Genomic DNA, 22,084 nt, shown 5'->3' with positions numbered 1-22,084 from the left:
AGCAGGAAGCACTGGAGCCTTGTACTGCTCCCCGCTAAGGGGATGAAGTTATGTGCTACACCTTGATTTGGACTGTGGAAAGCATGATCTCATTCCTGTCAGTGACCTGGGCTAGCATGGGTGCCCTCCCCTAGCCACCTGCTGGGATTGGTGTGCAGAGGCATGATCTTCCCTGGAGCAGCCATGGGATGGGCTGTGTGATCCACTCCTTTGTGTGTGCATATTGTAAATACTATGCTGCTGTTTTAATAAATTTTTCATTTAGAATTACTGCTTCACTAACTTCACTATACTTTTATAACTTCTTTAATAACTTCTTGTTAATAAATACTTGAATTAAGCAAACTTGTCTTTTCCCTGACAATCACAGCCACATTGCTTGCAATCCAGAAATACTAATACACCAGAAACAGTTTAGACCTAAGTCCCAAAAATAAGAAAACATTGGAAAACACATCTAATCATATCTTTCCATCATATTGTCTCCCCATTTTACTTTGAGGAGGGGGAGTGGTTGAGGTGACACAGTGACAAATGAGGGAAATACAATAGTTCATGCTAGAGAGGCAGCCCTATTCAGCTATTACAATGATTCTCTGACTTGAAGGTAAGTTAACTCCATAAAATTCATTTAAAATACACAACTTGCTAATTTAGACTTGATAACAGGAGGGGAAAAATCGCATGGAAATTATTCACCTTGATCTCTGAAGAATTTCACTGAAATTGTTCAAAGAAATGCCACATGTGGACTAGTTTTAGGTATGATTCACAAAAAGGTTTAGGTTCAGAGACTTATTTTTTATCCCCCTCTCTCCCCCCCCAAATTATTAATTAAAATTATGTTCTTTACATTCTCTAAGTATTATAGGCAGAGTCTTTAAGTACTGTAGGAAGACCCTTGTAAAAAGAATCCCAGACTGCTCGCAGTTCTGAGAGGTAGCGTGGTTCCTCTTACCTAGTTGCAAACCTCCTAGTCTTTGCTGGATAACCTCCAAGTGATGGATATATTCTGTTAGTGATTGTTCAGGATCCTGAGTAGGCACAAATGACTTTTCTGAAGCTGAACTTGTGGATGGAGTCGATCTTAAAAAGGAAAACACAGTTTTGTTCTTATTGCACACTGTCCTGGTTTCATCTGGGATTGAGTTAATTTCCCTTCTAGTAGCTGGTACGGTGCTGTGTTTGGGATTTAGGATGAGAATAACATTGATACCATGCTGATATTTTAGCTGTTGCAGAGTAGTACTTATACTAAACCAAGGACTTTTCAGCTCCTCACACTGTCCTGCCAGCAGGCAGGCTGGGGGTGCAGCAGGAGCTGGGAGGGGACAGACCCAGGAGAGCTGACCCAAACTGGCCAAAGGGGTATTCCATCCCATCTGAGGTCATGCTGAACAATTAATATGGGGGAGCTAGACAGGGTAGGGGGACTGGCTGCTCCGGGATAGCTACTTAAGCTACTATTGCTTAAGATCTGGATGGGCATGTCAGCCCAGGTAAACAATTTCTTTGTACATCAGCTGTCCATCCCTCCCCCCCAGTCTTTATCTCAATCCCTCAATCCACCAGTTCTCTCATTTTTATCCTTTACAGTTCTCTCCTCTATCCCAATGAGGAGAAGTGAGGGAGAGGTTGTGTGGTACTCAGCTGCCTACCTGGTTAAATCACAACACTCAGTTTTCCTTAACCAGCAGACAATAATTTTATTCATAAAGTACCCAATTTATAATAAGAAAGTTAAAAAAAACATGCCATGCTGATGGAAATGTGAAATGCTACCATTCACATCAACTGCTAAAAGTCTGTATTATAAGAAGGAAGCCACAAATGAGGAATAACTTGTGGCTATGCATTATCTGAGGTTACTCTGGGTGCTTGGGGAGTCTGGAACTGGGAAGGTCAATGACAAATGAAGGCCACGTCCCTCCAGCTCCAGCTCTGAGCTTGCAGCTCAGGCATTTTCTTAGCAGCACTGTGCAAAATGCCACCTGTGACATACAACCCAGCAACAATCATCTGGGATCATATTCCTGTGCAGAACTGAACATAATTAATGAAAAACTGAAAAAAACACACACAGCAAGTTCCCCACCTCCCATTCAAGTGTGTTCACAGTCCGAAGGCAACTAATACTAATGCAGTGCTGTCCTACAGTAGAAAAGCCACTTCCGCTGGAAGGTGAACCTATTTTCTTGCATTCTTAACATAAATCTCCAGTTTAGAAGGCAAAAGCAGCAAGAATTACTCCTCAAAGAAGGTAACAGACATTACCATTTTAAATACTTCAGCCTGTCCAAATTAAATTGGGGAATGCCACTAGGAGTATTCTCAGTCAAAGAACATCAGATATACTCAAAGGAAATGAGAATTTTTCTTCTCCTGTAGCACCTTGAACCAAATTAAATACTTACCAGACCTAAGAAAACAAATACCTCCTCTTGATCAAGTACTTCCTCCAATAAGTGGTTACATTTTTAGGAAAGACAGCCCAATGTGGCGATTGCACAGAATGCAGACTACAGACTGACCTGTTGTGTGACCAGTGAGAGGATCTGGGCGAGTGGCTCAAAAATCTCCCAGAGCTGGTTCTGTGACACAACCCAGTGTCCCGGGTTGGAGGAGAGCTGACATTAACAGCTAGGAGCTGCTGCTGTTTCAGAATTTCTGTTCTAGCACCGGAGGCTGCGTTAAGAAGAAAACAGTTAAAAAAATATTCACTGAGAAGCCACTCAATACAGCCTATTATAAATACAACCAATAAATAAATAAATAAAAACACAAGAATTGCAGCAGCATACATTTGGTTTTGGTTTTAAATGCATCGATAAAAAATATATTTCAGCTAATGCCTTTTTTATATTTTTTTAAATCAAATTTAACAGAAGTTTGACATTTCAGTGTTCAAATTATTTCCTGCAAATGGAGAACATCTGACACAAGCATTTTTTTTCCCCCAAAGAAATTCTAATAACTATTTTTTGCTCTAACTACATATGAAAAATTATGATTTAAGAAGTGTAACTACCCCAACGCCTTACCTGTGTTACCTCCTGTACTGTGAGGAATGGTTTCACCCTGTACACTCTTTCTGTTAAGTTTGTTCCACTTTTTCACCAAAAACTTCAACCTTGATAACAAAATTAATTTGTATGATCATTAATAACAAGCAAAAATAAACTAAGTTTTAATATTAAACTCTTTGTTGGTACAAATCATATGAAACAATGTAAGTAACAATCCTTGTACAGATGGAGAAAGAATTCTTCAATTTCAGTCCTTAAAATGAAGGCTTATACCATTTTGCTTTACAACAATACTCCGAGGGTTCCAGAAGCACAGCACAATTTACACTTGGTTTACATTAAATAACATTTAAAGTCTAGCAGGTCAACACAACAATCCATAAGAATTCTTGAGAGCTGACAGGAGTCTGTCATCATAAAATCCCAGAACACCTGGCTTCACTGACTCAAATGCCATTTTCATTATATTGCTAACTGAATGGATATGAGTCATCATGGAGACACAGCTAGATCCAGCCCACAGGACACTTGCTTTCAGCCAGCTAAGGGATGAAAATGAAAAGAGCAAGCAAACACTGGAGAAGAGCTAGGGTTTCTTAGGCAATCTGCCACAGGCCATGTCAGAAACTAAATTCACTGCAATTTATGAAAGTTTCTGCTTACATCAGAGCCAGCAGTGTGCAGTGCACAGCTCCTGCCAGTGTCCTCCAATGAGGATTATGTTGCCTATAACTACTATGCAGCACCAGGAAGACCTGAGCTTAAGAGCCAGGGGTAACAGCAGACTGTTTAAATGATTTTTTTTTTTTTTTAAAAATCTCTTTACGTACTTTTTTTTCCCCCCCCAAAGTTACTAAACACTGAAGAAATCTCTTAAGAACACAATCTATGGGACCCTATACATCTAGGGAAGAAGAAAAATCCAGTAATCCAGTCCCTCAAAATGGTTCAAGTTTGGATGGCAAAAAAGGAACAGACATTGGAGCTTAACCACAACATCCTCTTGAGTCTTGGGATGCTGACGTTGTGAGCTGTGGGATGGTAGATAACACCTTTGGTTTGTATCTGGCTCTAAGGCACTGGAAATGTCTGCAAGTTTTGGCACTGCTCTTCCACTCTGACTCTAACCTCCAGGGAGTTTTGTGGCAGCTCCTCCTGCCTCAGAGGATTAGTTTGGAGGTCACTTTCCTCCATCCTTTGATATGGCTATCATAGCGTCTACCTCAAAGACAACAGTACAAAGACATCCTGTACCATCTCCTGAAAGTCTTTAGCTTCTTAATAACATTTTTCCAGTGCATCCAAATGGATAAGAACTGAAAGGATCTCAGTTTCTAATTGCTGTGCATTGATTTGCAAATATATTGCATCTGAGCATCTCTCAAGATGACAGATACAGCTTTTACAAATCTTTTGTTTAGTACAAATGCAACTTAGCACTGACTCTGAAATAGAAATCTGACCAAAGTTACAGCTAATGAGTCACATCTGAACTAGTTTTGGAGAAAGCTTTTGCTTAATATTAAGTATAATAAACCATCGGAACTATTCATTTTTTATATTTCCAATAAAACAAGTGTTCTGGTTTTACCTTGATACAGCGATGACTGCTCTGACTGCACATCTGAACTTGGTAAAAGGGCGGGAATGGGAAACAGAAAGCTGCAGGTCTGCAGGTGCAGGGTAGATTCCCATACGTGCTATTAGAGACAGGGTTGCTTGCTCACAGTCCTGAAATCCACCAAGGAGCAGCAAGAGGTATTTCTTCTGATAAACTAGAGCCTTTCTAAAGCTCTCTGCTCTTAGATACTTCCTATATAATTTCTGCAACTGGAGGAAAAAAAAAAAAAAACAGCCATTAAAATTTAGCTACATCAAGCCCAGAAAAGTTGATTCCTTTTTCCAGCAAGGTTTTCCACAAATCAGTTATGCATCACTATTTAAACTTATTTTGCTTTGCGATACTGTAGAAAGCTATTTAATAATTATGAAGTATGGAAGAACTGTACATTTCTCTTTAAAATGAATTTTTGAATGAGTATCTGTACTACCAACTCTGCACCAAAACTGTCCAAGTCACAAAGTAGTGGTATTGTACTTTGAACACCATATAAGAAGGTTTGTAGTAGTCTACTGAATTTCTGTACACCCATGGAGTCTTGACTTGACTAAAGTTTTGGCATGATTTCTGATTGGTGTACTGTCTTCATGTGGTGTCTATACTACAGATACAAGGGCAGCCGCAACACCTCTGTACCTAGCTAAAAGCACACAACTTTGGAGTATCAGACTGCCTTAAATGTCCTGAAAGTTTCACAACAAAATTGTCATACCTGAGATTCAAAAACTGTTTTACTCCTCAACAATTAAAATAGCACTTGTATAAAATATTAACCATAAAACACATCAGTTTAAGTACCCACCTAATTTAATTATAATTAAGTTTGTCAGAATAGAAGTATTTAAGATTAGGAAAAAAGAAATATGAAAATCTAGATGTTTGGTAATTTCACGCTTTGACAAGAAATCTGGATCTCCCTCACATTTAAACGTAGAAAGAGATTCCAAAAGGTAGGTGACTTTTGGTGCAAGTTTCTGTCTAATATCAAGAAAGTTAAAAAGGATCTTTTCTGACATAGGACATATGAGGAAAGAATGTTCCTAATTTAATATGCAGCTATGCAGCTTCTGAAATCATTTAACTATAAGATCACCTTTTAAAATGGCAACTGAAAAGATTACAGCAAAAGATTACAGCATTAAGTTCAAATTAAATGCCATAAACTGACAGATATTTAAAATCTTAGTGGCTGGAAAGGTGTCCAGCAGAAAAGAACCTGGGGGTGCTGGTTGAAAGCTGGATGAACACGAGCAAGCAGTGAACACCAATGGCAGCCTGGTCTGCATCAGAAACAGCGTGGCCAGCAGGACCAGGGAAGTGATTGTCCCCTTGTACACAGCATTGGTGAGACCACACCTTGAATGCTGTGTTCAGTTTTCGGCCTCTCACTACAGGAAAGATTTTGAGTTGCTTAAGCATGTGCAGAGAAGAGCTAGGAAGCCACTGAAGGGAGCAGAGAACAAGGCTTGTGAGGAGCAGCTGAGGGGACTGCGATTGTTTGATTTGGAGGATGCTGAGGGGAAACGGCAGAGGTTAGATTGGACATTAGGAAGAATTTCTTCACAGACAGGGTGGTTAAGAATTGCATGGGCTGCCCAGGGAAGTGGTAGAGTCCCCCATCCCTAGAGGTATTTAAGAGACATGTGGGCATGGCACTGAGGGACTTGGTTTAGTGATGGGACTCAGTAGGTCAGGCTGATGGTTGGACTTGGTTGTCTTAAAGACCTTCCAACCTAAACAATTTCATCCCTACAAATCTGAACTGCGCAATTCCTGCCCCCCTATAACAGCAAGTTTTTATCATATTAATAATAAAGACAACCCAAGCAGAATTACTAAATTAGTTGCTCTACATGTGACAATAATCACTTAGGCAATGATCAAGAATGATAATCCAAGGACTGAACTTTCCAGACGGTTTTATGACCTTGAGTTGGTAATAGTTCTCACACAGCAAATCTGTGCAACAGACAAAGATACTGAGAGCAAAGTGCCAACGGTTTAAATGATGTGCTAATGTTTCCAGCACTGTCTGCTCCTGAAGCTCCAGACGCTCCATTGGCTAGCCATCACTATCATTTTACCTTAGGACTGGAAGTTTCTACCACTGGTTTGTTTTCAATTTCAGCAGTTGCTTTAGCCAGTTCTGACTCTGCCCGCTTCAGTGCATTCTGCAGAATGCTTCTCTCTTGCTGCCAAGCGTCTCTTTCCAGTTGTTGAACAGAATCAGCATCATCTGTAGATCTGATCTAAAAAGAAAACTAAAGTACATGAGCTGTGATAGTTCTCACACATTATTTGACTTGAAATGTTTGGCTGTGGAAGTAATAACCTAACTTTACGGACAGACTAAAAAACAGCTATCCTGATAGTCACTTGGCATTCAGGGACAAAATGGTACAAAAGTAAATAGAAATACACAAGCAGCCCTAGTTAAGAAGTTACAAATTAATTGTTAATCAAATCACTCCTTCCCTCTGTATATGTCTGATCAGTGCCACTATACTTTCAGAGGTGGGACAAAATAGCATCTTGAGAACAAGAGCAGAGGACATAAAATTATGTCAAATAATAATTATTTAAAATAGTTCAAATTATTATTAAAAATAGTTCAAACATGGGAAACAAAACCCATCTGTATTACACTGAACTGGACGGAAGCTACTTTACGTTAGTCTTGCCAGCAAGCATCCCAGTAAGGATTACAGTCCTGCCATCCTAGGCATTCTGTAGACAGAGCTGCAAAAGCTCAGTTTGAAGGCAGTAACAAATGCTTGTAATACCTGAGGAGTCCTATCTGATATCCATCAGGTTGATTTCCACTGCATCACTTGGCACGATTACTGCCTATTTGTTTTGGTACAAATTCCTCTGTAGCATTTTGCCTGTATACCTAATAGTCCTCTACTTATCACAACCCAAGGAAGTAACAGAAGTAAATGCCTTCAGTTTCCAGAGCATGTAGTTCAGCACACTTAACTGAAGGAGAAATTCAAGGAGGAACCTGAAACAAGAGGCAATTCTAGAGAACATAAAAGCCTGAAAAGAGGGCAGAGAGGAGGGATGTTTGTGACCACAGAACTAAGGACATCAAGGTGCATTTGTTCTCTAAACTAAAGAAAAGCACATGTCTTTAGGTTTTTAAGTGGAACCTCTCATTAAACAAAAATAGAGTCCCTGTATTTTTTGTGATCATTACAATTGCTTCCTCCAGTACCAAAGTTTGATCCAACAACAGAACAGACTGTTATACCAAGAATACCAAAAAAATAATGTTAAGAGGCCTGCTAACAGAAGATGACCTCAGAAAAAGTTAGGAGCACTGAAAAGCATTTATAGCAGAGTTTCTGAAGACAATGGCCTAATTACACCAAAAAAAAAAAAAAGGACCCAAACATGTTTCTCAGTTTTTTTTTTCCCCTATTCCAGTAAAGTAATAACTTGGAGTAAGCTAAGCCAGACAAACAGCTTACCTCTGCTAAGTCAGGTTTAAATGGAGCCATTAGGTTGTCCTTATTCCCCACAAGCTCTCTGACCATTTTGTCCACAGCAGAGGGCCATATAGGTTTGTGAGAGGAAGGCTTAGTCAAATCAACTTCAGAGACACCTACCAGAGAGCTTGCACCATGCCTAGCCAGCTGTTCATAGATCAGACTTGTATTACAAAGAACATGAGAAAAGAAGTAACCAAAAGCCTCATGTTCTGAAAAGTCACAACTTTTTCTCAAAGGTAGGTTTTTGGGGAATCTTCTACAAAATTGTATGTCAAGCAGATAAGGGAGTAGAGGAAGGATGAATTTAACAGAACTAAGATTGTTAGCCATAAATCAAAAAAAGGTCAGAATGGCTGCAATGCATTTGAAGAGCTCTCTTAAATAGAAAAGAAAGATATTTATGACAGTACAAACTTCTGTGGTGAATAATATGGAATTTTATGGAACCGAGTTCAGTTTTCAATAATCCCTAGGTATAAGGTATCTGTAATACCGCAAACATGAAACAAGACGTGCCTCCTGAGATGAAAAACCATTACCACACTTTTTGAAAACTGCTTGGCAATTTAATGGAAAATAACTGTGTCCGGATGCATACAGAAGAAGCAGCAACATTTCCCAGGGTTTGATAACCTCAAGCTTATTACATACTTACTACATAGCTAGGAAAAAAATGGCATCAGAAACAGACTTCACAATACACAAAGTGCAAGAGTATGATATTAAATATGCGAACATAAAGATGGTGTAAATAGAAGTGTTCCTATTTTTTTTCCTATCCCAATGGCAAAAAGGAAAAATTGTTAAAAAAACAACAACAACAAAAACACAACACAACAATCACTACCACTACAACTTATGTACATATTAGAACCCAAAGAATAAAGAACAACTTCATAATAATCAAATATATGCTGTTTTCCTCACCTGAGATGCAGGAGGAGACAATAAATCTGATTTCAGTTCCTTTAACATCTGCAGTAAAGATGCTAGAGCTTCATTATTTGATGCAGACCAATCATTAACTGTTCTGTTAAATAGAAATACTTTTTCAGTATCAGGTTGATTTGTAGTAATTTTGTATTGAGATTAGTATACATCTGATTCCTTCTCCCCACTGAAATACCTTTTAAAATCTTGATGCTGTCTTTATGTACTATTTACTACACAAAATACTACAAATACACAAAGAAATTAACAGCTTTTATTAAAGAGTGGAATTTCTAAATACTGCTGCACAAGAATTTATTCAGAAGCCTGTACTTTATGCCAACCTGAAATTCTATTATACAAATTCAGGCTGCAGCTAAATGTTACCACAGTATTTTACTTTGTTGCCAAAGAAAAACAAATAATTACTGCTGCTTGGCCACTCATTCCTGATGACTACCTTTTCTCTTCCATGCTCGATGGATTTTCCCATTCCAAACCTGAAGCTGTGTTGATTTTATTTTTATTTTTTTTTGATTGCTCTCCAATCAAACTACTACAGTTATCAAACTGACAAAATTCTTTCCAACTCAAGGTTTTTCTTTATGGATTTGTTCTTTCTAAGCAAAGTCACTTCACAGATCTAGTTCAAAAGCAGGCACACAAGCTTCTAACAGGAATGGCTGCAGTGTGATGACAACCTTTTAAACAGTCTGCTGCCACCATGAAACCATGGTTTCACACAAGGTAGGTCTTGTAAGCAGAGGAAGTGATACACTAGTCATTTCCTTCGGCACAGGGCTTTCAGCCATGACCCACATGAGTTTAGAAGCAGGATGGAAAGAAAATTACTATTCCACAACAGAGTTTAAATGGCTACTCACTTATCTACTATTTTATATATGAACTCATTCAGACATGCAGCTACAAAAAGCAACTGCTGTCTTATCTTCTCCAGCTGCTGTTGCTGCTGTTGCAAGTTCAGTTTTTCACTTTCTTTTGTCATGGGTTGTTTGGCATTTTGATCTTTGTTTAAAGCACACAACAGTTCTCGTTGATTGTTGGAAGACGAAGGACTTTCTCTTAACTCTAATACTGCCAGTATTCCTTGCAGCTCTTTAATTTTTTGTTCATCCCTCTGGTGTTGCAGTTCCAAATTTTTCTATTTGAACAGAATAGATAGTAATAAATTGCTACTTATGCATACATATACAGATTATATTAAAATATAATATATTTTCAGTCTGCATAAACAGAAATAAAAGCATCACACCCAACTAACATACCCATCTCAGTGTGTTCCTTAACCCACAAACCCCTTATAGGAGAAGACATATTACTGCACTCCAGGGCCACCAGTAAGCCGTTTAATTACTATAGATAAGGCATCTTCTCCAAAACTTCCAGACTCTGTGACTGACAAGTCTCCAGAGAGTCTACAAAGCCTCCCTCCGCCTCTAACGAGAAAGGAGCTAAGAAACAGGAAGGGTGAAATTGGAAACAAGAATGGTGAAAAAAGCAGAAAAACAGCTGTCTAATGATTTTTTTCAGAGCAATTTGTTTCAGGTATTTTAATTGAAGAATACTATTTACAGGTTCTCTGTTTGTTGGCTATTCCAGAGTAAGAGAAGACTTGAATAAACATTATTACCAGTCTTTCTTGATCTCTCTGCCTGTCTGTCTCTTTTTCCATTTCTGTTTGTTGCCTCTGCTCTTTCTCCTCTTTCTTGTTGTTATGTTGTTCTTGCATTGTCTCAAAGACTAACTGCAATTGTTCCTCATCAGCTTTCAGCTTTCCCTCTCGTTCCTTCTGGGCCTCTAGGGAGTGGATTACCTCTTGCTTTTGACTCTGAAGAGACTTCATTGTAGCTTGTAGTTGGTTACTGACCTCTCTTTCCTTCTGTGTTTCTTTGCAACGCATCCGTACTTCAGCCTCTAGCTGCCTTTTAGAATGAACAGCCTTCTGGTGTGTTTTGTCAAGAATAGCAGTGAGCTCTGTTGTTCGGGACCTCTCTTCTTCCAGCTTGGCTTGAAGCTCTCGGATAAAGGCTTGTTCCAGCAATGATGCCCTGTGCTGACAAGAAGCGTCTTCCTTAGCTCTCATGCTCAACTGTTCTGTCAAAACACGTTCATGATTCAAGGAATTCAAGAGCTCCAATGAACGATTTTTCTCAGCTTCCAAATTTCTCTGTAGCTCTGACACTTTTTTCTGTTCTTGAGACACCAACGCTTCACAGCGTGAATGTTCTATTTGAAGTTCCTTGCGGAGATTATCATTTATCATTTGCTCATGCTCTAAGGATACAGACAGCTGGCTATTCTGCACTGACTGCAGCTCCAAGGCAGCCTGCAAATCCTGCTCAAAAGGAGAGGCATGAATTAATATTCTAGCATAAACATTCCTTTGTTGGAGTAGGCAAGCATTCAATTTTCAACCTTCTGTTTTATCCATGGAGAAATTCAAGATTGAATTAGAGCAGTTCAGGTATTAAAAAGTTTAATTAAAAATTACAAGTTTAATTTTCTAATTATGAGTGCCAGAAGCATAGAATCATTAAGGTTGGAAAAGACCTCCAAGATCATCTTGTCCAACCATCACTCTACTACCAACATCACCCATTAAACCATGTCCCTAAGTACCACGTCCAATGTTTCCTTAAACACCCCCAGGAATGGTGGCTCCACCACTTCCCTAGGCAACCTGTTCCACTGCCTGACTGCTCTGAGAAGAAATATTTCCTAATTTCTAACCTGAACCATCATGACACCAAGTAACAAAACCAAAGATCATACTAAAACATCTTGCAGCACTTTTTTTTTTTTGCCTCTTCAATCAGTATGATCCTCATTGGTAGTCAATGTTCTTTACATCACTCAAATGCCTTAATAAATGACACCTGAAGCAGAAAAAAAACTGTACTGATTTAAAAGAACCAAACACACTTAAGCAGTAGGAGCATTTGTAAAATCTCTAGATTTTACAGCCCATCTATTTGAAGCACACAGCATAGACTGATGATTATAATCCATTCTCAGGTCAATTTTGTGAGGTAGTGCATTGCCATCACCACATCTTTAAAAGGGAAAGAAGCAACTGAATGGGCAGTCTCACAATGCTTGCAGACAGAACTAGCACTGCTGAAGTCCTATGAGGAGTTTCTACCCTCTCCCTCCAGTCAGCACCAGGTCTTCTCTGGCCATATAGGAATCTAGGTCATGTGGCTATAGGGCAGACATCTGGCACAAACTGGTATTCCATCAGCATTCTGCAGTGGCACTTATGAACAGTTTAATCTGTAGCATAACTCCATATCTTGGGCCATGCACTTCTTTTTAGCCTTTAAATAAGGTGGTCCCTGTCTTCTCTGCCTGAGCAGTCCTTTTACAAGATGGAACATGTTAGCACCATGCCTACCACACAAACAGGAAAAACAAAACAAAACACCTACACACTCAAACACCTATCAGAAAGATAACAAATGAGAAGACAGACTAGAAAAAACAGAGTCAGAACTGTCTCTCCCCATTTTGGTTATCTAACCAGGATTGTTCTGGAGTTAGAGTTTGGCTTTGGTTTCTAATTTTGCAAAAGGTTTATGTTAAATCATCATAATTTTCTAGTCATTCTAAAGTCTTGTACAAGAACTAAGTCACTGCTATCACAGTATCAGTGAGAAAGCTGTTCATTTGTTTTCTATTCGGTTCAGAAGAAAGGGTACAGAAATAAATAAAGTTTGGTTAACCTCCAAAAATAAATTTTACATCAGAAAGGTTCCAGATACTCTCTGCCAAGTGTATGTATCATTAAATGGTTTTCTTTATAATCTTAGTTGATCATACACAGCACATCCTCATGGCATATTTGCTCTGGAATAAAGGGTGCAATTACACAATTGTAGAATCTGGCTTTCACTGTACAGTAGGGGCAGTACAAAACTGACCCCAAGAGAAAGTATAAGGCTCTGAAAACATTAAGATATAAAAAAGATGCATACAACATTTGCTTATTTCTGTATGTGCAGACAGTAACTGAAAGCTTTAATTCTGCAAGGGAAAAAATGCTATGCACAATGGGTAGAAGTAACTTCTATTTTTTAAAAACTGTTATTGAACAAAAACATTGGATACAAAAAACAGTGCAAAAATGCGTTCATTCACTTCTTTTGTACACGAAGTTAAGATGCAGGGCATTACCTCCAAGGCCTTTTTATTTTCATCTTCTGTTTTCTTATGCTGGAACTGTTGTTCCTCAAGCAAGCCTCGCAGCTCTGTTTCTCTCAGGCGTTCGGTCTGCAATTCTTGGAGAGCAGATGTCAAATCCTTTTCTTTATTTTCCAATTCAAAACTGAAAAGTTCAAAATGACACTTTATGTTCTGAACAGAACATCCATTGCAAGTGATTTTGGATTACTTTTTTGTGAGTTAGCCTCAGTTAAGAAGGTCAGTTTCAAGTCACAACTATTTAGCATTTTAAAACAGCTTACTTCAGTGCAAGCAAAACTAAAATTGTCCTAGTTAGTACCTACTAAAAGATATAGATAAATTATCTATCCTGGTAGAACAGAAGTGGTTCTAAGAGGCAATTCTCTGTGTACTTTTATTACAGTTATACAACATGCCTTGACTGCTGAGAAGGTTATGAACTAAGTGCTACTGGGAAGGTAAATATTTGAATTTGAATCAATGAATAAATAAATTTGTTACTAAAAAAAAGCAAACATATCCATGAAAAGTGACAGAGGCACATCTGTGATCCCAATGAGTATAAAAGTTTTTCAGACCTGTCAATAAATTTAAATAAATAAAATCTACTGCTCACCGGAACTTGTTTATTTCCCTCTGATGCTCTTCTAGGGATTTTTGTAGCCTTTCATTCTCTTGCTTATGTTCATATAGCTCTGACTTCAGGGCTGATACTTCTGCTTTTTCTTGATTCAAGAGTTCACATGTTTCAGAGACTCTCTTCTGCTCCTCAGACAATGAGCTTTGCAAGTCACTTACAATTGATTTTTCCTGCTGAAGTTTATATTCTAATAATTCAACTAGGATAAGAAAATGTTAGTAGTTATTTATATTACAGAGAATTTGACAATATATTGTCAGTTACACTGCTTCAAATTGCAGAAAAAATAGTCGTATTAAAGCATTCTTGTCTTGAGAAGTTATTTGTTTTCAAATATTATAAGAACAAGCAGAAAGATGCATACATATGCTACAGCTTTGCCTGCTAGTGGACCAGGAAAAGTGAGGATATAAAAATTGAGTGAGACTTTAAGACCTACTGTGATATACTGCAAATAACCTTTTACTCATAGATTCTATAACTCATTAAACAAAACGATACATTTACTAGCAAATATATATACAAAGAATTCCCTGAAAACAACCACGGGTGTCTTACTAGACTTAATGTTCTTTCCTGTATACATACAGAGTCAGCCTTCAACTCCATTGCTTTGGGTTCTTTTAAAGTTTCTCTTTGCTTTTCACAGATTTATCTTAAACAATGACATTAGAAAGAAGAAAAGGCCCACTTCTTCCTCTGCTAAAACTGGCTTTTTATCTGTTATGCAAAAAGGAAATAACTGACAGAGAAAACTGGGCAACGAGAATTTGGCAATTACTACCTTTCCTCCGAAGCTGGTGTTCTTGTTTGCTCCCATGGTCTTCTGCATTTGTAAGGGTTTCCTGTAACTGCTGCAGCTTCTCCTGGTTCTGAAGGTGTGTCATGCGTAGCTGAGCTCGAAGGTCCTGTATCTCAGAGAGCAAGCTATTTCGGTCTGAAGAGAAAAGATGTTCTACAACCATCTGCCTCTGTTCCTCCTGAAAATGATCCAACTCCTATTAAATCTACAAGTCTATCTCCATTTTTCTTCCAACAGAGATAAACCCTAGAGAACCACTCAGTACAAGTTTTACAGAGAGGCAACTTCAAATGACTAAATAAATATTTAACATTAACTGTTTGAATTAAAATGAAGTAACAAAAAGACCTCATTTCATTAGCTTCAAAATAGCATAATAGTAACAATAATAGTTCATACATAGCAGTTACCAAGATGAAAACTAATTATAATTAAAAAAAACAACAAACAGTTATGGAGTTAGCTCAGGATACACCCTTTGCAACAGAAGTTTGTGAAGCTCCAGATGGGATTCTTTTATCAAATATTTCCTTTTCCATATCACAGTCTCCTGCTCACTACTTTTTTCTGGCTGCCAGGTAAAATAATCAATAGGCTCTATAATAGAAGAGCTTGAGAAAAACAGTGTCAAAACAGACTAGAAAAGCCTACTCATCCTATACAAAATCCAAATTAATGCACACGGTATTATTTAACAATGGAAGTAACAAACTTATAAAAATAATAGTGGTATCCATGCAACATGTCCAGATCTAACCCCAAATAAAGAATGGGGAATAGAAGTGATTTAGGAGCATAACACTAAGGTTTTCTTACTTGTTGTTTCATGATATACTCTAGCCTTTCTGCTAATGAAACTTCATCACCACACCCAGGATTGGAGAAGTGAGACTTCAAGTCAATTTGCAACACATTTCTCTCCTTCTCAAACACACTCTGTACTGCTTGGAGAAATTCTGCTCTCCAGTCAGCAGTAATATCTGAATGTTCCTGTAAAAAAAAAAAAAAAAGGCACCTATTACCAATCTGTAACCTACTGTCTTTGATATCATTACTGCATAAAACTAATTGCTAATTCAAGCAGACCAAAGGTGTCTGAGAGGCCTGTTCAAATCTCAGAAAGAGTCCCCCGCTCCTCATATGTAAACACATACAATACGTACTATACTTATTTTATATATATATATATATATATATATATAAAATACATCTCTCTCTCCATATATACACACACAAAACAAGTTAACCAGTTTTTAAAAGGGTACAAGACATCTTTATTTTCATACCTTGTTTCCTCTATCTGCCACCTTGCTAAGATAATCTTTCAGTGACTGTATAGCTTCCAACAAGGCGATGCCCTCCTTCTGCCATCCCTCCATCATTGCTGTGGTCTGATGAATATTTTTCTGATCCTTAAAGCCAAAGGAATGTTCTGACAAAGCCAATATTTTGCAGCTCTCCTCATATACCATCTTCAGCACAGTCTGACAAGAGAAAAAAACAAAAAGAAAACACTTAACATTAGGAAACAGGCATCAGCATCTTGACAATGTATGAGTGGAATCTGATAGGACTAGACAACAAAAATAAGGTGGCTGTCCTAGGCTGTAACATCAATAAAGGCATGAAGTTCTGCCCTGGTACTTAACATGCTTAGTAAACTCAGAATATGCACACACACCCCTTAAACACTTTTTCCGGGAATAGGTCAAGTTCTATCAAGTCATATTATTAAACTCCAGTGATGATAGAAAATTATATATTTAGACAACCTTGACTTAATTTAGCAGATTGATTATTTTAAGAGATGTTATTTGTACATAATCTTAATTTACACAGTAGAAACTGTTTCCTTTGATATTACTGGGTAAAATAATCTCTTTTAAATAAAATTCTCCATTCACAAGTTATTACATCACACACAAATGTTTTCTGGTCTCATTATGAGGAATGTCACTGGAGATTTAAATCATTTTCTATGTACATTTAACCAGAAATAACCCAACCTTGACATAGAACTTTTTCTCTTTGCTACTTACTGCTACCACAACAACAATACAAGGTACTTTTCCTTAACTTTTTGTATTCTTCTTTGCACTTCTCTGCATGACTTAACTTTTGAATCAACCCAAGTTGCTTTTCTGCATCTGGAATCAAAATACTGAATACTTCAAGAAGGAATGCTTAATGATGCAACCCTTTAGTAAATATTAACAAGAGAAGCAGAAGCACACTGAAATGTCATACTAAACATTCAGCATCGGAACATGCACTTAGATCTTCCAGTCAGTAACTGATGATCCATAAAAGCAACTAAATAAAAAAAATAAATCTCTACTTTTTCAAATCTTCCTTCATTTTCCGAGCTTGATGAAAGTGTCTGTTAGACATTTTGGGAGGCAGCAAGTACACACTGGGAAATATACTTCTAGTTTTACATTACTTAAGTTTCTTCAAATAGTATTGTACTAGAAAACCCTGTAGTCTACCACACTAAGCCTTGTACTTCTTGCCATCCTCACACAGGAGATGATTTGGAACACTGAATTTCTCCCTTCTACCAGCTGGAATTTCTGGAATCACAGAGAGCTTGCTCAGCTACAGCACCAAAGGAGTCCCTGGGATATATACCTTCTTGAACTCACTTTAATGACTGGAGTAAGCAATCATTGCTCAGTCTTGCGTATATTTTCCTCCTCCTTGAACCATCTGAAAGATCCCTCCATACAGTGGTGTTTCCACAGATCTCCATCAGATCAGAATGTCAAAAACAGGCAAGGGAGCACCATTTCAACTATATATATTTCTTTATGAAACAGCTTTCTGTAAAGCCTCTGAGATAAACTCATCAATCAACAAATCAGCCCTGCCACATGCTGGAACATCACCAGTGTTGTCCTAACAAAACTTCTGTAATTCTAGCGAGTACAAGCAAGTCAACAGGCTTGTTATATATGAGTCATTTTTGCTTGTCTCAAGAATCATAATCAACTTGAGGTTTAAACCATTGCAGAACAGTTCACTGTGTAAATTTTCTAAAGCAGTTAGCTTAGAAACCAACAGCTAACTCCATTTTATATTAGCATTTCATTTCTACTGTTTCAGTTTTAATTTGATAGTATGTTTATGTTAGCAATATATTACCTTCAACTCTGGTGAAAGTACTTCCTTTTCTCTCATTGATTCCATAACATCTGAAAACATGCCACGGTACTGCATGTAAGCCATGAAACTTGCATCTAGGTGGTCTGATGGTTGTAGCTCCTGCTTTAGTTTAGCTGCCAAATTTGAGCTGGTACCTAGAGAAAGAGACAGCCCCCAGGTGTTAGAAAGCTGAAGAGAACATGAAAGCAGCATAACTGCTTACAAATAACTGTGATTCCTTCTGCTAGCATAAATGCATGGTTAGCTGATTGAAATAACTTATAAGAGGTTGACCCGAACCAACTTAAGCAGGTAAAAAGGTTAGAAGTCGCCTTTAGCACCAGGAACGACAATGATGATTTTAAGTTAAAACTCAAAACCCCTTGTCTCCTGTCCAGTATGAAAGGGGACGAAGATGGAAAAGTAGGCTTTCACTAGCGTGACCGTCTTCTGAACCAACTAAGAAAGGCACAGATATCAAATAAAAGATGCACAGTAAAAGAAAATCAGGGAAAGTGGCAACGTTAGAATAGTTTTCTCCTGAAGCTATCAAAAAAGTGAAAGGAATCTACAAAGTTGAACTTACTGCTGCCATATTCATTGCTCATCACATCTGTGGCAGATCCTCTTGATCTTATGTCATCTTGCAAATCAGATGGGGTTAGATTATCTGCTTCTCTCATCTGCTTGGAAATAATTTTTCACATTAACTTAGTTTTCTCAACCCAGCTGTTGAGATGTCTCTATTTATAGCACCTTTGTTACTGGTGCTGACTTGAGTAAATGCCTACTCCTTCGAAGAGTTAGAGGCAGCAAATGACAGCACATGCAGCACCAGTACTCCTTGAAAACCATTCTGTCTACATTTTTCTCTTTCAGTAGCCTTAAGAAACAGAAAAGTCTTTGAAAGAGAAGCATTCGCATTTAGTCTCAGATGACGTGTCATTCTGAGGAATACTGTAAATAATTTCCCTTTAGATACTTTTCTTCTGTAGCAAAATGGAAGAAATAGGAACATTACATACACTTTACAACTTGCAAGTAGAACAAAAACTTGCTTTCTGCAGCATGAAAATAAATTTCAATACTGTGCAATTTAAAATATAAAATATGGTAATGGAGGAGAAATTATAAGCCTCTACTGAAATCTGTTCAGTCTATGGGGGTATAACAGTGGACTTGATCTTAAGGACAGCTCACAATGAGGTTCCCTAAAAGCCAACCTGAAATCACACACACAACATCCACTGTTGTGTCAGCATCCAGAAGATTATTCATTTTCAAATCAAAAAGGTTTAGAAGTTCAATATAAAGTTCCAATATACAAAGGGCAACCTCTCTCATGAATGGCCCACTGCACCAGCACAATAAGAGCCATGCTAAATTTCATGTGGAGCCAAAAAACCCAAACAAGCCCAAATTCTCTGGCCTCTATCAGAGCCTGTCAATTTAAGTTGTGTGTGTCCGAGAGAAGCTGAACTCTGCAGGAAGACATTCCCTTTACATACAGCCCAGAGTTTGCTCCAGTATCTGACAGTGAGAGAGGTTCTAACAGTGGTACATCCAGAACAACGCTATTCGTACCCTCTGTGTGTCTGTGTGTAATTTTCCACTACTTAGAGCCAATCATCCAACAATGATTTAGGATGGGAACAGAGCTGAGCAGTCTTGTGTAAATACAATGAAATCAAGGTATGAAATATCACTTACCAACAAATTTTTCTCGATAACATGTTCATTGTCATCAACAGAATAGGTACTTTCAGAGAAAACTGGAGATTTTACATCTACTCCCAGTACTGCTTCTTCACTGCCATTTTCATACAGGTTAGAAAATCCCATCAAAAGAGAATTATCTCCTTGAAGGGATGACCTAACGTGTACCACTTGAAAATCTGTGTTTTCAGCTTCTGAAAAGGGTGTCACATGAAGCACTGGTTCAAGTTCCATGCTTGTATCTTCCTTCCTCACAATCTCAGGTGAACCCCACAAAGCCATATCCACAATGAAATCCTGGAAATCTTTACGTGTTTCTTTACTGTAGCAGATGTTCAAATTGTTTTTTGGAGAATCAGGACTTTGATCATTTTCCAATGTTAGTTGACAATGATTTTTCAAATTTTGCTTCTCTTCAGATCTGTTCATCATGTCCATTTCCTGAGTTGAGATATCTTCCTGTGATTGTTTAATCTGAGATTTTATATTTGTGTTGTGAGTCATAGAGTCAAACATAACTTCACCTTTTTCCTACAACGAGATAAAACTATTTCTTAATGCAATTTAAATATGATTTTACAAACTGAAAAACATATATTTAAAACCTCATTGCAGAAATTATAATCAAATCTATTATTATTCCCAGATTTTATACAATAATCCAACACTTTCATTTATTTGATATACAAACTAAACGGGCTTTTTTTTAACAAGTGTATCATCAAAGGGAAAAAAAATCCCATACAATAAGAAAGTGTACCTATTTCAGCAGAGCTGACTTTTTCATCAAACAGGAAAAACAATATTCCTTGCAGCTATGTAGATGATCATCCTACTTTTAAATAAATAAAAATCAAAACACGTTGCTTTCCTGATTTGACAAATCTCCCCTAACTATCTTAATTCCTGACCCAGGGCACTGGAAAAAAACAAACAAACAAAACAGTTAAAATAAAAAGCTCTGTGTACAGTTCCTGTACCTATCATTTCAGCCCAGGAGAAACAAACACCTTTTTGCTGCACCTCCAGCTTTCATTTTGGTTAATTTCCTAATTTTCATTACATCCATTTATATAACATTTATATATTCATTTTCACTCTTTCTTAGAACCTGTAGTAGTACAGGCCATCAGCACTTTTATTTCTACTATTACAGCACTGAAAGGAATAACGATAGGGCTGTAGAGACTCACAATATTGGCTTATTTAAAACAACAGCATAATAGTATTAATAAAATTACATACCAGTATATCAGCTGGGGAAAGCAAAACTGGAAGTGACTGATCAACATAAGCTTCCACTCCTTCCAATTCCTCCATTCCTTTTTTAAGGGCTTCACCTTTTCTTCCTCCTTGGCTGAATACCTTGAGAAAGTTAGCATCTTCATTATTACATTGCTCCTTTGACTTGGATAACTTCAACTGTGAAATAAGTTCATCTCTTTCCAATTGTAAGGCTTCAAGCTCTTTCACGTATGCCCTGATCTGATCTTTCAATTTTGCAGTGCTACCTCGCAGTTCATTGATTTCTCTCTGATTAGCTGCTTCTTTCTGATTCAGTGTTTGCACCTGAAAATCAAGTCTAGAAACTTGTAACTGAAGACTATAAACATCTTGAGCCTGATTTGCATCTTTCTTTTTCAATTCAGTTTCAAGTTCTGCTGCTTGTTTTGTTAAGTATTGCAACTCATTTTTGTCAGCTTCTCTCTGATCTGTCATTATCTTCATTTGTGTATCTTTTTCTAGAATACTTGCTTCCCTCTCTTTCAGAGTTTCTTCAAGTTCTTGAATGCGAGAAGTAGTAATTCTTGCTTCAACCTCTCTCTGAGATGCACGTTTTTGGAAAAGGCTGTATTCTTCCTGAAGTGCATTGTACTGTATTCTCAGAGAGGTTAGTTCTGCAAGGTGCTGCTTTGATGACTCCTGTGCGTTTTGGCATTTTTTCTCTAAAATTTCCACTTCCATTTTCAACTGTGATTCTTTGTCTTCCAGTTGCTGCTGCAGAGCTTCTCTAGCAGCTGAGACAAGCTCTAGCTTTTCCTGAAGTTCTCTCACATTGGTGATTAGCAATGCATTTCTTCTGTCCACATCAGTATCACCCTGAAAATCTGTCAATCCCTTCAATTCATTCTGAAGGTCTTCTGCTGATTTTTCCAATCCAAGTTGATAAAGATCACTTTGGTTGTCACTAACTTCATGGCATACTGGTCCAAACTGCGCCAACTCTTTTTGAAGTTTCTCAATTACACCATGAAGTTGCTCTACCTCTTCATCTTTGTCCTTACGCAGCCGTTCCTGGTCACTACGAAGGTGCTCAATGAGAGATCTGAGTTCTTCAATTTCAGATTTTTGGTTTTCCACCTGAGCAAAAGGATAAGGTCTGAATATTAATATGCGTAGGAAGAATTGCTATTGCACATAGAATTCAAACTACTTCTGTTTTGTTTTTTTAAAATCACACATTTGATAGCAGAAAAAATTACAGATTTCAGGTGGGTAGCTACTCAG

General features: G+C 37.7%; 1 protein-coding gene across 4 annotated transcripts in view; it reads right to left on the bottom strand.

Moving 5' to 3' along the window:
* PCNT (pericentrin) overlaps positions 1–22,084 on the bottom strand; it is a 79,348-nt gene that overhangs the window by 2,170 nt on the left and 55,094 nt on the right. For all 4 annotated transcript variants that reach the window (XM_084524326.1, XM_084524328.1, XM_084524325.1 and 1 more), the window contains 17 exons: positions 20,822–21,937; positions 19,571–20,107; positions 18,447–18,546; positions 17,861–18,015; positions 16,003–16,200; positions 15,533–15,706; positions 14,699–14,894; positions 13,891–14,113; positions 13,266–13,416; positions 10,723–11,427; positions 9,956–10,233; positions 9,069–9,171; positions 6,732–6,896; positions 4,618–4,856; positions 3,042–3,130; positions 2,532–2,685; positions 959–1,086 (listed from right to left, as the gene is read on the bottom strand). In XM_084524326.1, the coding sequence (XP_084380452.1) occupies positions 959–1,086; positions 2,532–2,685; positions 3,042–3,130; positions 4,618–4,856; positions 6,732–6,896; positions 9,069–9,171; positions 9,956–10,233; positions 10,723–11,427; positions 13,266–13,416; positions 13,891–14,113; positions 14,699–14,894; positions 15,533–15,706; positions 16,003–16,200; positions 17,861–18,015; positions 18,447–18,546; positions 19,571–20,107; positions 20,822–21,937 (4,711 nt within the window). The remainder of the gene's footprint in view (positions 1–958; positions 1,087–2,531; positions 2,686–3,041; positions 3,131–4,617; positions 4,857–6,731; positions 6,897–9,068; positions 9,172–9,955; positions 10,234–10,722; positions 11,428–13,265; positions 13,417–13,890; positions 14,114–14,698; positions 14,895–15,532; positions 15,707–16,002; positions 16,201–17,860; positions 18,016–18,446; positions 18,547–19,570; positions 20,108–20,821; positions 21,938–22,084) is intronic.

This window comes from Aythya ferina, assembly GCF_964211825.1.
Source record: "Aythya ferina genome assembly, chromosome: 6".
Lineage (NCBI taxonomy): Eukaryota > Metazoa > Chordata > Aves > Anseriformes > Anatidae > Aythya > Aythya ferina.
The sequence above is the reverse complement of the archived record's forward strand: the minus strand, read 5'-3'. Positions and strand labels throughout refer to the sequence as shown.